Source organism: Ciconia boyciana, chromosome 6 (assembly GCF_034638445.1).
Source record: "Ciconia boyciana chromosome 6, ASM3463844v1, whole genome shotgun sequence".
In the NCBI taxonomy this organism is placed as follows: Eukaryota; Metazoa; Chordata; class Aves; order Ciconiiformes; family Ciconiidae; genus Ciconia; species Ciconia boyciana.
Window position 1 is genome coordinate 16,127,151 of NC_132939.1, and position 17,865 is coordinate 16,145,015.

Here is a 17,865-nt window from a genome sequence, read left to right on the forward strand (position 1 = left end):
AGCTCACTTTGTTGAGTACTCTGAAATTCTATGCCTAAGCCACCCAGTTCTGTGAAGAGAAATAATGACATTTCAGTACCAATTTAATTTTGTCTTTCATTTGCTTCAAAACTGCCTGTGGGTAATTTCATTTTATGATCCTTAGTTCCAAGAGCCTCGCTTCCCCTCGCCTTCAGTAAAAACATTGTGTGTAATAGCAGATGCCCTGGGAGTTGGGCTAATGATACGTCTTTTGATACTGGCAATATTGTAGCATATACTGTTCTTAACACATATATTATTTTATGTAAAAACTTTCTGCAAAGTCATCATTTAATCAGGTGTCATAAGAATTCATTATATTAGCCAGAACTAGTCACTACTCATTCACTGAGTTAAGGAGATCCAAGCAGACAGTATTTCTAATCTGTAGGCTTCTGGAGCTACTAAGGGTAATTTAAGAAAAAAAAAATAATCACAAAAATGCAGCTGCAAGTTCTGAAATCTTCAGCAAACTATGAAAATTAGTATTATTCAAAGGCAGGCAATGGGAGAATGTTGTAAGTATTGTCGATGCAGTGAGGGGTAAAATACAGGAGCAAGTTGTTAATTTTTTTTTCCAAGCTTCCCATATTGGGATTAAAGATTTCATAAACACACAATATATTTCAGAAAGAACAATCTCCAAAGAACCAATGTATTAGGTAAGTAAAAACATTTCACAGAAAACAGAAATAACTAGTAGTCTAAGAGGAAACTCTGAATATTATAGTAATGCAGTCTATTGGGTAATCTCAATCCGATTTCATTGTTAGTCACATACAAAATTCGTGATTCCACTTACAAACCAACAAATAGAAGGTTTTGTTTGATTGTTCCTACACTAGAAACTTTGCTTTAGAGACTTGTCATATTTGGGGCCAATTTAATTGAGAACTTACAAATAGTTTTATTCTTGTTTTACAGCTGGGGAGCACAAAGTTGGAGATGCACCAAAACATCCTGCAGGAGGTGATCAGCCTTTACCACCAGGACATGTCCGAGAACCAGCTGCTAGAACTGATCAAGTTCACCCTTAACCACTTGTGCCTCACCTTTATAGCATCTTTATTATTTGGGGAGGGGGGTGGGAGGGGGGTGGGGGGGTGGAGGGCGGGAAGCAGGAAATCAGAGTGAAACATGAACTCTCCACTTTCTTCCCAAGGTTGTAAAATCATTGGGAATGTTAGAGATGAAGCATCAATCAGATTTGAATAATAAACTAATTTTCTCTCCAATGCATCAGTGAGAAACACAACAAGGGGATCGTTTAGAGGCTATAATGGAGGAGGGAATTAAGGAAACTTAATACTAAAGGTTTTTATGGCCAGGGGACTGAGCTGCTGAACTCTTCTCTTACAAAAAGGGAGGAGATGCCTGCCATTCCGTGTTGAGGCATGAATCAGAATCTTCTCAGAGAGGAAGCAGGGAACTGGCCTGAATGTCAAGTTAGGTCTAGTTTTATGTAGAAGCTCTTTGCAGAAATGCTGAGAAGCAAAATACGGGAAAACAAAGACCATAGATAAAGGCCTACCATTTCCAGCACTACCAAACCCTTTCTTCTTTGAGACCAAATAAAAATCAGACTTCTAATCCTTAATTACAGAAAATTTGCACTTTCTAAAATCTAAATACAGCAAAGAATTATGTGGAACAGTGAATATTTTTCATGTTTACAGAAGCCTAAGAATTTCACTGTAAGCCTTCAAAAGGAATACTGTACTTCTGGTGTATTGATCTGAACCGTCCTCCTTGTTGAGATTAATTCTGTGTAGCAGTTGAATACTCAACTGGCTCTTGGGACAGTACTTTTGTCCCCGTTTCTTTCATCAGGTGCCAGCTGATCTCAAAATTTTGCATGTTATTAAGTAAGCTTTTTATGTTGATGGAAATATTGTGCAAAACAGAACAAGACTCATTGTCTTTTTCTGTATAGATTATCCTACCTCCTATGATAATACCAGATTTTTCAAAATGCACCATGTGCTTCAGAAAGCTCTTCTCAGACATGAATCTTTGACTTAAGAGTCTCACTATTAACTCATTAGTCTTTCAGCAGTTGGTGTAAATTTATGAAGTGTCCTAAAACAGGGGTGCTACTTGATTGTATTATTTTGATATTGAACCAGGATAGGTCCCTAATATTGTAAGCCAAGATTTTACAAGATTAAGTTGATTTTCCTGTGGGTTTTACTATAATGTTGAAAAGTTGTGTGATTGTCCTTGCTTGTCATTCATTTCAGACTGAAAGTATCCTAAAGCGTAAACCCTGTTTGGGTTTTTTTTGTTTGCTTTGGTTTTTGTGGGGTTTTCTTAAACATGGATTGTTCTGATTGTATAAGGTTGGCATTGAACTGATACACACCTTGGCAAGCATCCTTTGCATTTCCTTCCTGTTGTGTGGCTAACTGCTGACAGTGTCACTAAAGAAAATCATTTGGGTTTTGAGCAAAGAAACAGAGGCAAACCTCTGTTATAGAAAGATGTTCCTTTCCGAATAAGATTTGGATGTTCTAGGCAAACTCAAAAAAGATAGGAGGCAATTACTAACACTTTGTATTGACATTTGGCCAGTTTCTCACTCTGAAAAACTTTGACTGATAGAAGCTAGGCATATTCCTTCCATGTTTAACGCTTCTTTCATCAGGACTGAGCACATCCTTGTTCTTCACACAATATAATAGAACTCACTGCCAGAACAGATTAGGTTTCCTTATCTGTTTCATCTTGTTATTTGTCATGTCACATTTCCTTCATTTATACCACTCAAACAATTGGACTTTTTTGGTTTTTGTTCTCTATGCAATTGGTTCACATTTTAGTGTCTCCACTGTTTGTCATTTCCATGCAGTTCTAACATCAGTTTGATTATGTCTTTGTCAGGAGACTAAAATACCTTTCAACAACTTCATCTGTTTGCTAAGAGGCCCAGACATAGTTACAGCTACATCCAGAGCTTCTCAGTGTCAGCCCTGGCTTTGAGGTTGTAGCCTGATAATGGGTAACAAAGCAAGGAGGGAAACAAAGGGGGGATTATTCAAACATCATGGAAAAGGTGAGGGGAAATTTTGTTGTGTTCTCCCTATCCCACATGAAAGTTTACAGAGGACAAATGATACAGCCACAGATGTTTGTAGAGAATCAAAGACTGAAACTTTTGGTGTGAAGGCATTTCTACCATACAAATCGTTCCTTCAGGCTACATCTGCCTCCTAACAAATGTCGTTATATGTAATGACATGCTTTGTAATGTAATGCTCAAGCTTTGGTTTCAGTGCAACCTCTTACATTTTGATTGTAAGATCCTAATTCTCCCTGCTGTTGGAGATGGGCATTATATCCCCCTTATCCTGTTTACTTTGAAACATCCAGAGTTTTGTAAAGAACTGTTGTAACTTGGGTGCTGAACTCACCTTCCGCACACCATGGTGTAGTGAGTGTCAGTGGTGACTCTGAGGAAGCCGCTTGTGGGAAGCCAGAGTTTTCACTTGTCATTTCATCATGAGTTAGCATTAGCAAAAATTCCTCATTTTGCATTTCAACTAGCCACTGAGGTGCATTCAGTGTAAAACAGTGCACATCTTTCCTTCAATTGTTATCTGATACCTAAATGTTGTTCTTGTCAGTGTTAATTTAATTAGTAGGCTTTCAGTTTAGCAATATACTACAGACTTTCTGATCATTTTTTAGAAGTGGAAACAGGCAGTTTTTTAAACCTTAGAATTGGTGATCGGGTTTATCTCTAACAATAGTCAAGGTTTAGTCAAACTGACAATTATTTGCCCTAGATTATTTGGAAGTCAGAGCTTCAGTCCTCAATAACACTTAAGTTATTGAACTCCTACTGAACACATGTTAAGTTTGCTGCCTAAATGTTTTTGAGATGAGAGCCCAAATTACAACTTCATGTTCGTCCACCCAATCAAAAATCTCATATGCATGGGTACCTGTATCACATGTCCTCAAAGACAGCAAGGACTGAGTAGATGTTCTTTCAAAAGATGGTCTGTCAGGTCTGGTCTATTGACAGATAATGTTCACCCAGTACTGTCCATCTCGTCCTCCTCTGTAGAGGAAGGGTATTGTTCTTCAGGCCCAGGCTAAAAGATGTCTCCATCTGAGTGTAATAAAGTCACCAAATGATTTTTGTGGATCAATTCTGAAGTGTGGTTTAAATAAGAGTTACCTCACTGTGAGGAACATCTGCCTTAGAGCTTATGCAATGTGCTGAAATCATGCTTACACATGAAATGTTTAGCAGATTTGTTGCTTCTTAATGTGTTTGTTGTTTTCTATGCTGATGTCTTCTTTTAATTGGGTTCTCTCTTCCATAAAAGAGACTAAAAGTATTAGCCACTAAAAGCATGTTTCTGCCATGTTACTTATTTCTCAGGAGCTTTTTAAAGTTGAAAAAAAATATTAAACTAAGCTTACAGCTAAGTGCGGAAGTAGAAAGCTATAATCACAGATAAATAAGGGACTGGAATATCATGGGCACCAGTGCTTTCACCTGTGCTCTGCTTTTCATTTAGGAGGTGATTACAGGAAAACTGAATGTAACTTCATACAGACACCAGTTCCAAGACAAAGATGCAGAGATTTGGTTTTGTACTTGGCTGGGATTTCAGTAGGAGGATGAAGGGGTAAGATTTGGTCAATTATGTTGTACAAATTCATATCCTCCAGTGCAATATATGTAGGGATTAAAAAAAAGCCCCACTCTGTACTTTGTATAGATTAGTTTTTAACTGGATTAAACTGAAACTCAGCGCAGTGACAGATGTCTAGTGTTTTATTTTAAGCGGGTGGGAAACAGGCGGGTTTAGATCTTGTCTATATGCACAACTTTGTATTTCTGTTTAGAGGCCCTTCCTGTTTGCCCTCCACTTTTTGCTTTCTGGAACAATGTGGAAAGGACTTTATAAAAAGATACAAGTATCTTGTGTTCTTCTCTGGCACCAGCTGCCTCACTGAAATAGCTATTCACTAATTAGGTACCTGAATGCTCAATTTTCTATATTAATAAAAATATAAAACCAACTAACTACATGGTACTGCAACAGCATTACAAACTCTTGACAACACCACACACTTCCCTGACTTGTTCAAACTCAAAACAGAAATCCCAGAGAAGGTGAAGCACCCACAGCTTTAGTAACAGATTTTGCTATAGGTTGCTTTCTCTTTGCTTACAGATTTTTGCTTTCAAAGCCAGGTGTCAGCCATTTCAGGATGTCAGAATGGCTGTGCCAGTGTGTCTCTCAGGGAGATCCACAGGACATGATGCCATATCCAGCCACATTAGGCTTTTCCATTTTGTAAATGTATCTTGATTAAGAAAAAATTGACATATGGTGGCATTTTGCAAAGAAGTGAAGCTCTGAGCTATGGATTGTCCTTTTGTAATTTATGCGAAAGTAGGTGGCAGATGCCAGGAGCTGTCACTAAGGTTGGCCCCAGAAATACTTCCTTGTTTAAACCTCAAATATCTGTTACTTGGTGAAATTAAGAGGTAGTTGTACCAAGGTAGTGAAATTAGAGTCCCATCTGAAAACATAGCAATGCTCAGTTTAGTTACATTTCTAAAAATGAACTTTTTTTCTTTTTACACAATGGGAAATAGGGAACTAGCTTGAGTCCTATTATTTACGCATGCACAGATAGCAAATATCACAACCATCTACAGTTACCCTAATGTTTTCTAATGCCTTAAAAGCTGTACTTGCCAGAATCACTTTGTATCCAATAGTAACAGTTTTTATAATTATACTGTCCAATACTATGCTAAACAACAGCCTGCCTACTTGCTTGTGTAGTAAGGTACAATATCAATGAGGGAAAGTAATTTTTTTTCCAGAGATACCCAAGTTTCTAAACCTAGTATATTTTTCAGTGACAAATGCAGGGATAGAGCTGACCTCTCCATTCTTTGCACCTTTTCCATCAATTCAAGAAGCTGTTAGTCTGAATGACTGCACAGTGACTGCTGTTCAGTCTCTGTTGCAAACAATTTGTCTTTACTCAAATGTGCATATCCTTAACACGTAATAGCTCACAACTGGTATCTTCTAAGAAACTGCCCGTAGAGTCATTTCTGTGTTACAGGAGGTGATGGTGCATACAATACACAGAGTTTCCCCTCTAATATCTCATTTCACACCCTCTCCCACTAGCTTATTGTTGCTGTTAATACTACACTGAGAAGAGGACTTCAATTTTTGTGCTCCCTATCACCAGTGACAGTGGAGAAAGTAGGATGGAGGTGCAGGCAGCCCTCCACCTCCACTGTGCATCATACCAAGCTACCCTGCTACACGAATTCAGAGCCCACCTAGGAGGAGAGGATGAGTTATTCAGCCATGGAGTAGAGTCCCATCCAAACTTGTATGTATGGAAATTTCCAGAGTCACAGAAAGACACTAGATGCTTCAGTAGCAATGAGTGAAGTTCCTGAGCCCATGTCTATCCTACAGGCTGTGCAGACCTTGCCAGTGCATTTAGTACGATGGAGAAGTGACGCAACATCTATTGTAACACACAAAGATTTTTTGCGTGATCAGTGCATACAGTTGCATACCGTTTCTTCACTAGAGGGAGTCTAAGACAAGGATTACTGAGCACTTTTAAAAGCTAATCAAGAGGCAGAGTGGCGGCATAATAAAATAGGATGTTGAAAACTGAATGATCCCTCAAAAGCCAAACAACAGCTGCCATGTTTCAAAAGGGCTTTTTTTTTTCCCCAATAATGCATTTCATACATTATGCTGTTTCCTTTTGGAAGAGACCCTGAAAATGCAAATGGGCACTAAGCTAATGATGCTCTTCCTGAATACAGGCGCGTCTGTACTGTGCTTGATGTCTCAGTATGGTATACCACAACTAGATAACAACAATATGAGAATCATTTGGTATTTAAAAACCTAAGATACTGACCAGGAAAAGATACTGTTACATTTATGCTGGAATCCACAGTCCTCCTAGAGTAGGATCCTACATGTTAGAGAGAGAAATAAAAAAAAGCAATGCTGCACTATTTCTGCCAAAAATACAGCTGGAGAAAACAGGATTATACAGATGCCAACTCATTGTCACTCCTCATGCTGCTCAAGGAACAGCTTCTTTGCAGGTCATTGGTAAGTTGTTTTATACTAGCATTTTTTCCCAGGAATTCTAAAGGTAAAAAGTGCTTATATCGGAGCCAGCTTAGGGGTGCCAGTTCATTCAGCCTCTGAAGCTCCCAGGGAAGCACAATCACCAATGAATAGCCAAGCAAACTGATAAAAATCATGATGTTAAATATGAGAACTGGGATAAATTAATAGAGTGCTGTCATCAAGGCATGCCTTGGTTTTGATCATTTTCCCTATATTTCTTGTTTAATTGTCTGTGTTCAATGCTTACTACACATAAAGCCACAGCTCATTTTCAATGACAATAGTTTTCTAATTCTTAGTCTAAATACCTTCTTTCTATGCATTTTATTTTTTAGCAAGGAAAGAGGAAAATTAAATGCTGTAAATGTTCACTTACTTGTGTTCACTGAGTATTATAAAATTATCGAGAACTTACTTAATAAATCACATATGCTATTCGTAGTCTAAGTAAGTATTTGTATTTTAATTTTCTACTATGTTTGCAATACTTAGGCAAGAAAAATAACCAGCCAGTCATCTGCCCTGATGGGTAGATTTAGTTCAATCTGCAGGCAATTACAGTATCATCAGAATAGTCTTTATTAATTTATCTGTTAATTATTTACAGCTCCCAAGTTGCATTTTAGTTGGCTCAGTCTTTGGATTAACAGCTGCCTGTCTTTCGGTTGGACCGATTGCTTTCCTGTATATTAAGCACTATAACCATGTAAGTGGTTTCAAATGTCTAGATTTCTATTTCAATTGTGTTACAATTTCTACATTGAAAACTGGTTTTGCAAATTATTTTATTCTAAGGCTAATAGGAGGATGAGCGACTACAGCCCGCACCGAAATACTCCTTACCGCTATTGTGATCTTTAGCCACTGCTCCCAAAAGCAACGCTCACATGCTTTTGTTCCCATTTGCTTAAAAGCAATGTTTTCATTTGGTACTTTGGTGGCTGCAGGCAGGCTGGAGATTACTAAGCCATCTGTGCTGTTATGTGGCACCGCAGACCTGTGCTGGCTGGATTCAGATTGGATCCTGCGGCGTCTGACTGCCCACATGGTGATGGTAAACCAGCCTCACTGAGGGCCAGGGATCACCAGTCAGCATCATATCCATTTGGTCTCTGCCAGTTTATACATGCTTTGTCGTAGCTCATCTTTCAGTCTAGACATGTCCTAAATATTTCAGATGTCCCTCGGGCTCCTCAGGACAAAGCCAGGGTTGCACCTGTGTTGCATCAAGTATGCACAGAGCATTTTTATTTATTTATTTTTTAAAAAAACAAACCCAAAACCTAAATTGCAACATAGTAGTTACGAAACAGGGAAAAAAGTGCTGGGATAAGATGCAATGCATTCACATCCTGCTAACTGAAGGACTAACTGAAAGGATGCAGTTTGACTCGGAAAGTGGCTAAGACAGGACATCCTGTTCATGCCTGATTTGCATGTGTGATCAGTAGAACTTCAAAGTGGTAACTCCCAACTGCTTGATGATATGGTTTCTTCATTATTAAAAAGAAACAGCGACAAACTTATGCATCTAAATAACCCTTCGACAAACAAATTAATGTGGAAGAAACTTTGGAGGCTGGCTGGCTGTAGCTGACTGTACAGTCACATATCTGGCAATGGTGGTGGACTAAACATTATTTAAAGAATTGCAGCTCTTCAATCAAGATAATTTAATTGCATGTTTTAAGCAATAAAGCAACAAAATATTTTTATGCACTATCACAGTATAGTATCTAAACCTTTGTAAAGCGAAGAACCAACTTGTGTTTATAAGTTGAAAAAACTAAAAGCTAACTCAAGCTTATTTTAGGCAGCCATTTGCACTGTGCAAATGCAGCTCACTTCTCACAGCTGTTCTCCTCGGTGCGTGGCTCCTCAATGCTGCCCAGAAGCTGGCTGCAGTTTGTCCAACACTTGGGGCAAGCTCCTAGGGCAGCTCCCGCCACTGGCTTCCCAGCAGTCCTGCAGCTGGAGAGGGAGGACATCGTCTGTCCACAGCTGGCGAGGAAGGGGCAAAGCTGCCCTGCAGTGCAGAGGGCAGCCTCCTGCCACATCTCCAGGGCAGCAGAGAAGATCTTTATGGCACAGCATCGCCTTCCTGGACAGAGGCGAGGGAGAAGCAAGCTGTGTACCATCCCAAGCCCCTCCTGATAGCATGCATACTGCTGACTGTATGTAGCTCATGCAGGAGAGAGAGAACAGTTAGTGTTCATTTCTTTTTGTTGCTCTTTTTAATTTAATGTGCATCTAGAAACAAACGTATCTCTTTTTTCCTTACAGTTCCTCAAAAAATACTAGGGTTCAAAGCAAGCATAGAAATGAAGCATTTGGAAGAAGCTGTTTTGAATTACCAGATTGTGGGCTTTCATCCCAAACCGTTAATACTAAACTTTTACCTGAAGTATTCACAAGACAGAAAGGTACACATTTTCTTCTGGAGTAAGGTGCAATGTAACACACAATGTAACACTGCAAAAGAAGAGAAAGCAATTCTGCTGAAGACCAGGAGGATCTGAAAGCTTTTCAGTTTCAGGTGCGCATAGAAGAGAATGGCACTTTCATGGTTCAACACACTGTTCATTTTTCTCCAAATGTATGCAAGCATGACAGGGCAGAGTTTTCCATCAAAATCATTTATGACGCTCAAGTGGCATTCCCTTGAGTAGACAGTGCTACTGACTGTCATAGGTAAGCAAACTGCTTTGCCATGCAGTGAGGGTATGGTTTAATTTCTGGAAGACAGTAGCTATCTGGATTTACAGTTGGTAAGGCTACAATTGGTGTTAAAACATAATTATTCAAAGCAACTGTACACTTTAGGACTCCCAAATTTTCATCTCACTGTTACAAGGCTGGGTGTTCTTTGCCTCCAGAGCTGTGACAGACATTTCTTCTAACCCAGGCACCCTCACATGGATACACAGTTACTCCTACGTGCTCACACAGAATTGCTTTTAGTAATACTATATATTTTCTCCAAATAGCTGTCTTAACTGCTACACTCAGTTCTCCAACAGCTGGTCGTTTCCCTCACAGGCCCTCAGGAACTATGAGGATGCAAGCATTTCCCTGAATTTTATTTAAGATGTCTGGAAACCATTTCCCCAGAGAAGGCACGTTCTGTTCACAGAAGGCAGCTTAATCTCTCAAACACTGGTTGGTCATAGTCACCAGATCTCTCTAACTGGGGAAGCAAATACCCTTCAAACATATCTTTGTTTTTTCTTCAGGGGAATTGCACAGCTGCATTGGGTGCAACTGTGAAAGCCATCCTTCCCCAACCCTTTTCTTTTTGCCTATGTTATGGGCTTCCAGCACAGATTTATCTGGGGCTTATGGTGCTCAGTACATGGGGCGGAGGGGGCGAGGAGGGGGAAACCCCCAGTCAGCACCTTGCAGTGCTGTATCATATCTTGGTAAAATTTAAAGAAATCCAGTGGCTTGCTTTTTAGCCCTACCAGCACTGGATGCAGTGCAATGTTCAACGGACATGCCAGCAGCTGTGGAGTCGCTCACTTTAACTTGCAGAGCCCTTCTTTCCTGAAGGAATCTAACTCTTTAGGTATAAAGATGATGAGCAGCTCTCAGAAGGATCCTTCACAGATGCTGAAGTTAAAAACAAAGAGTATCTTGCTGATGGAGACAAAACTGTATTGCAAAGAAAACCAAGTTACATTTACACGACCACACAGTGCAGTTGACTGCTGATGTTACACGTTCAAAGAATACTACAAGGAAATCCTATTCTCTCAGTTTACAAGGTGACTCTTTTATCCTGTGTTCTTTGGGCAGTATGTTCATGCTTTCCTCTTTGGTCTACCTGAAAACATCTGGAGAGGACCCACTGCCTGTAAACCTGTGTTAGCTCTACCATGAGTCAGTCCCACTGCTCTGGAGTGAGATCAGTGCAGCTGTGTCCTAGACATTCAGCTTATATGCATAGACATGCCAGAAATAGAGAGTTTTGAGAGGGCTGAATCTAAGGAGCAACAAAAGTACTGCTCCTGATAAGATTTCACAGGCTTTGTCATGAGCCATCTTAATAAAGTATTGAAAAAAGAAAAAAGAAAAAAAAAAGAATCCCACACTGATCTGATTGTTTGTCCCAATGTGAGCACTGCACTTGCAAACCAATGCACGCAAAAGAAAGAGAAATGTTGCAGATACAGACCTAAATCTAGCTTGAGGTCTAGATTCAGCTTGAGAAACAGAGCTAGCTTGAGAATTTCAAAGTGCCCACAGCATCTGTATTCCTGCCTACCCTACTGGAAATCAGGCAGCCTAATCCATTGAGCAGCCTTGACAGTCTCTATCTCTTAGAATGTTTCAAGAAACTCTCTCTCTCTCTCTCTAAAAAAAACAAACAAACAAAAAAAAAGAATAGCTCTTGGAGTTTGTGAAGTATTTTCCTGAGGAAGTATTTTTTAACAGGATGACACCGACACTTTACAAGAAAGTAAATAGATTGTTCCTCCTGCAGGAGGGAAACCCCTTGTACTCCATAATTCACCACCTTTTAAATTGTGCTGGCGTAGCTGTTTTGGGGACCATGAGAAGGACTAGCAAAGGGAAGCTAGGAACTTCATAAGCCAGGGAAAATTTAATAAAATATGTAATGATATGTTACATTTGTTATAGAAGCCCTGTAGCTGGACAAGTACTAAATTATTATAAATAAGTGCATTTTCATATCCAGAGGACTAGAGGTTCATTGTGTTTAAGCTGTCAAAAGAACATTATTTCTCATACTTACTGTATTCCTTACCGAGACTGGATCCCTCTTGCTTCCTGTATAAATAACCAAATATATAAATACCTTTTCACATCTTTATCTGCTTATCTAGCATTAGCAAATACTATATCATCTCTCTGTGTCTGTGTGTGTAGAGTAAGTGATTTCTGCCCTGAAGGGATTTAAATCCAGTGGTTACTGGAGGAGGATATCATCAAGGATAACGTCAGACAAGAGCTACTGAGACAGTCAGGCAATTGCTTCTACCTACAATCTGTGCTTCGGATAACACCTACAGCTTTCATGTTTGCCAATAAAAATTGCTTTCAAAGTAATGTACAAAGCCTGGAGAAAGCCATCACAAAAGAGACATTTCTAAGGCTTCCAGGTATGTATAATACATCTATGGGTCCTTTCACCTTAAGGGCAGAACAGAACACTATTTCATGTAACTTGAGGGAGAAAATAATTTTGTTTCAGGTGTACAGAGTCCTTTGGGACAGGAAGGTGTAACTTACGAGTCACTGTGCAAGCATGATTCAGCCCCAGGAGACCCTGGCTGTAGCGTTCTATCAAATTAGTCCACACAGTGCTCCAGTAGATATACTCATTTGGCATGTTATTTTTGCCACTGAGAGTCTCTACAAAAGTTCCAACAAACTGGTATAAACAAAGGTTGAATTTAACTTGGATTTTTGCTTTCCATGAATTGTTTTATTTCAGATGAGTGAAGAATGTTGTATTCCTCACTATAAAATTTGCTAAAAGTAAAGTAGCTGGTAAAAAAATAAAAGCCAAAAATTGAGGTTCTGTTATCTTTAAACCAGCCATTCCACCACCAGTTTGCTTTCCAGGAGATATCACATCTGACAGGAGCAATTTCACTTTCCCTCTCCCCTCTCAACCACAAGATGTAATTTCACATTTACCCTGCTGTAAAATTCTAGTGGTGAGAAAGGAATATAGATTTTAGATTTCATACTTGAGTGTTAGCATCAAACCCTTGTCTGGGGTTCACTTCTTAACTACTTTGTCCTCGAACTATAGATCTTCTCTTATTTTGTAGCAAAGTAACAGAATATTTTAGTTGGTGGAAGTGATGTTGAATGGGCTGAAAACAGCCTGCTCAAGACAAGTGCTCAATGGCTATCATGTTGATAGGACTCATACTTTGGTCTTATTCCTGCTGCCAGACAAAACCCCACACCCTTTAATAAAGAGTAAAATTTATCTCTTTTAATACATGCAGTACGACACACTATGTAAGTACGTATGTAAGTGCAGTGTCTTACTGAGTCCAGGTACAGAGCATACAGAGAACATCAGGTGTCTACTTTTTTTCTGTTGCAATACTTTCTTCTGTAATAAATCACTCTCAGCTTAGTGTCCCAGGAGTAGTTTACTGCAGCAGCTTTTTAATGGAAGACTATCTCTTGCTTTAGCAAAGTCTCCTCTTGTCTCCGAGATAAGAGAAATGCCTACACAAACCACAGTCAATAAGACTGTCTGTCTTGAACTTTCCATATCAAATTTTGTACCTGACAACGTCAAGTGTTGTATGTATGTATCAGAGCCACAAAGACTGGACAGAGTTACCTGAAGCCAACCAAGTCATAAAAACTAATATTGGAGAAAATGGATTATATTTTTGTACGAGCAAACTACAGTTCTCTCCACAGGCATCTGACAATATTAAAATATTAAGATGTGAGGTTTTCCATCCAGCAACTCAACACTGTTTAGAACAAGCCTTTCAACTCAACCTTGCAGGTAAACTGTATTATTATTTTTTGTTATCTCTTAGAAGTTAGTTTAAATTTGGATACGAGTTTGCAAATACTCAAGCTTCTTTTAGTGTGGCTGGATAATGGAATAAGACACCCTACAAAGTTATTAGAGGTATTGGAGTCTTACCTAAAGGAAATTATATCTTTAAGGAAGTATTTCTATGTCAGAATAATGTGGAAATTATTGAATTTTCCATCCCACAGTTATGCACTGAATAAGCTATAGCTATACCATAAACTTTTAAAACGAACTAACAGAACTTTTCCCCTTTAACTCACTAAGGATCAAATCAAACCTCTTAACGAATGCTGATCAGTAATTTTTTTTATTTAAACTGTTTCAGAAAAATGAATGAAATACGAGTGCCAGCACACCATTTTAGTCAGGCATTCTCTGAACTGCATCCAGATTTTTTTAAGTCAGTAAGAAGACATCTGTTGAATTTAGCACACTTTGGAGTAGTTTCTCTGAGCATCAATGTGAAAACCAGTGATGACTGAATATTGAGTAATGAGAACATACTACTAAAAATTTTGTGGACTGGTGTAAATTTGGCAATACTTTTTAATAAGAGATTGTGGATTTTTCTATGGATACATTAACTCCCTTTATGACGGGTCAGTATAAGATTAATACTATTGTAAATAATTGTATTTCTTCCTACTTTGTAGAAGAACCTAATAGGGCTGCTAATAAACTGTCTCTGACTGCAAATCAGAGCCACACAGAACCTTTAAAGTATTAGTTTTTAAAACAGAACAAAACTATAAAGGCCATTCTGATAATATCATTCCTGAGCATGATTCTCAGCTCACCAGGCAAACATTACTGGAAGGTGTTGGGGTGGCTTATGCACCCTATAAGTGACGGGATGGCTTATGCAGCAGCTGCACGCCCCTATATCTCCTACAGGACTCTAGGTTTGGGATCAGCAATGTGTGTGTAGAAGGGGAAGAAATAAGCAGGATGTATATTGTCCACCATCGCCGCAGAAGTAATCTCCAAGTTAATACTAGCTGTGCCTAGTTGTTAAACAAAGACCTTTTTTTGATATGGAAGTCACCTGAAGGAGGCAGTAAGGGATCTCTGGCAGTCCAGACAGAGGTTCACAGAGATATAGAGAAGGTTTTTGAACACATGACAGTTTCACATTGGGCCTGCTCAAGGCCAAGTCCAAACAAAGGAAATAAGCAGGCAGGGAGTCTTATACTACTCTCTTCAGGTAGTTATTTAATGTTACGGGACATCAGTGAAACATGAAAATTACAGTTTTAACAGTAGAACACAAACCACACAGCCAACCTGACACATTTATGGAGTGGCTTTGGTGCCAAGACCTTTATCCTCTTCTCTCTGAAAAAATAAAATCAAAGATTCTGGTCCATCTAGCCAAGAAGCAGTTACCGCTTTGAAGATCAAGTACGTTACTGCACATCCAAAGGCTAGCATGGACGTGACACTTCAGTGCTGTGTATCTGGAAGGAACAGAAACAGAGTGAGTTTAGTTACCTGGTTTAAGAGCCTATTCCCAATTGAGGAAGAAGCAGAAAATAAGAGAAGAAGCAGAAAATAAGGACTATGAGGGTGGATCTAGTTTCATCCCCTGTGTAACTTGCAAAACAGAAAAGCAGAGTGAAGAATGTAGGATCAGATGTGAGGTTTCTACTGAAGATGAAACTTTTGAGGAAACCTAAATTTTAAAATTGATTGAGCTCCACTGAACAAAGGAAATGGACTCTCTTCAATGAAGACAGATCTGCACATAACAGTAGAAACACTTGTGATACCATTGAAATATTTTGAATGGTAGTACTGTAATTTAAGAGTTCTGACTGCAGGCCACAGGGCTATGGCATGCTGTGGAACTTTTTATTTTATTTTTTTCCTTAAACAGATGCTGTTTAAGAACACAACAGAAGTCACATGCTTCTCAGTCTATGTACAGTAATGAACAAAATAAGTAGAAAAAAATCAAATACGGAATAACAACTTTGCTGCAATTTAAAAAAGGAAGCACAAAAGAACAACCTTTTAAACTAAGTGATCAAATATCGCTATCAAATGCATCTATTTAGTAAAGCAGGTAGATTCTAAGTGTAAAGATTTCAGCTATGGATGTCCAGACAACACTTGATAGAAGAAAATCTGTGAGAAAATAATGGCTACTTCCTACACAGACATTTCTAAAGATAGATACTGCCTTTGTAAAAATATCTGTTTACTGCCTATAATTCTAGACAAATTCTTAGCAAGCATGAGCTTTCTCCATGGTTGGTGAAGCCAGCCATTAGTTCTTTCAAATCAAGCCACCCTTGTGTATTCAGTAATGAGCACACCCACAGAGTGCTAGTCATCTTCTAAAACGTCACTGGGGATGGCTGCATAGGGTAGCTTCTTTACCCTTAGGGTCAAAATTTACCATCATTTTACATAAGGAAGCTGCTCTCTGGGCACTCTGCTCCAGCAAAATCCATACATTTTGCAAGAACACTCTGATCTTCCTGCTCATCTCACTGCTCTTCTTCTTCACCCATCCCATGAAAGAAGCATTATCTTGCTAACTTTTTTTCTCAAGTTTTAAAGCTAAAGTAGAGCTAACAACACTGGAAAAATGCATCTGGGGCAAAGGCAGGGTGTGGAAAATATTGTCCCCATTACTTGTATGCACTCACCAGGAGACAGCGAGAACTTAGAATCATAGAATCATTTAGGTAGGAAAAGACCTTTAAGATCAGAGTCCAACCATAAGCCTAGCACTGCCAAGTCCACCACTAAACCATGTCCCTAAAGTGCCACATCTACACGGCTTTTAAATACCTCCAGGAATGGTGACTCAACCACTTCCCTGGGCAGCCTGTTCCAATGCTTAATGACCCTTTCAGTGAAGAAATTTTTCCTAATATCCAGTCTAAACCTCCCCTGGTGCAACTTGAGGCCATTTCCTTTCATCCTATCACTTGTTACTTGCAGAGAGAGACCAACACCCACCTCACTACAACCTCCTTTCAGGAACTTGACAAACAGGGCAAGCTGATCTCAGACCACGACATAAACGTTCAAGTCATTCAAATGCCTCAGCATATAGGATTATAGAATATGCACAAGGGCCTTATTCTCTCATGCTAGAGAAAAAGATATAAAACAAGATTTTTACTCACAAGGCACAGGAAGAAGTTCTCAGGAGATGCTGAAGCAGAAGGAGACTGTTAAAGCAAAACATGGGGAACAGCATCACTGTTGCAACAAAGGCACCATCAGGGACTATTTAGCTCAGCTGCCTACCCCATTAACCTAATAGTGCCCAACCCTAAGAGGGAAATCCTGGTGCTAATAAACTCCCTGGCAAGATCTCTTGGATTTAAAGGCCCAGAATTTAACATGGGGGCCTGATTTGAAGCTCACTGAAGTCAAGGGTTCCTGCTGCTGGCACTGATGCTCAATCTCTGTGCCTCAGTTCCACTCAGCAATAACATTATTATGACTATAACAACAAAAATGCTATTTATACACTGTGCCTACCCTCTCTTGGGGAGAAAAAGCATAAATGCAAAATGATAAGCAGGTATTCGCCACTTAAAATAGCAAATGGACGAGGAACAGCCAGGGAAGGAAAAAAGTGGGTCCCACCTCCTGCCATAGCACATGTCAGCCCTACTCCCAGCTAGGGTGTCACCACCCTCATGGCAGCAGGGACAGAGGGACGGGATGCGATGCTCAATGCCTCCTGCCAGGGCAGGCCCCAGCTCCTGCGAGGGGAGGAAAGAGGAGACATGTTCCACCATCACAAGGCCTCTAGGACCCCTCCAGTTCAGGTGGGATTGATTATTTAAGACTGCTCAGCATTGCAGTAAGGGAGCTGGTTAGGAAACCTCCCATAGAGTTGCCATCTGCATTTAAACTCAATAAGTAAGTCAGGCACAAAGCTTGACAGGGACAAGTAGTGAAGAAGGGCTGCAGGTTTTGATTTTGAAAATTACTTTTAAACTGAGTCATTCCCCTGTGATGAAAGTCACACTATGTATTAAAATAGGGGCGTAAGCCAGAAAAACATGCAGCATACTGTCCTCTGTAGGCACCCAGCAGTGCTAAGAGCAGGAGGGAGGCAGCAGTATCTGCAGCCTCTCAAGAATGTCTTCTGCTCTTTTAATAGTTCTCCTTGGGGGGGTGTGG

At 39.6% G+C, this 17,865-nt stretch overlaps 1 protein-coding gene across 2 annotated transcripts in view; it reads left to right on the forward strand.

Annotated features, from left to right (window-relative positions):
• NUCB2 (nucleobindin 2) overlaps window positions 1-5,812 on the forward strand; it is a 31,551-nt gene extending 25,739 nt beyond the window's left edge. For both annotated transcript variants that reach the window (XM_072863616.1, XM_072863615.1), the window contains exon 13: window positions 946-5,812. In XM_072863616.1, the coding sequence (XP_072719717.1) occupies window positions 946-1,058 (113 nt within the window). In that variant the 3' untranslated portion in view covers window positions 1,059-5,812. The remainder of the gene's footprint in view (window positions 1-945) is intronic.
• Window positions 5,813-17,865: the final 12,053 nt, after the last annotated feature.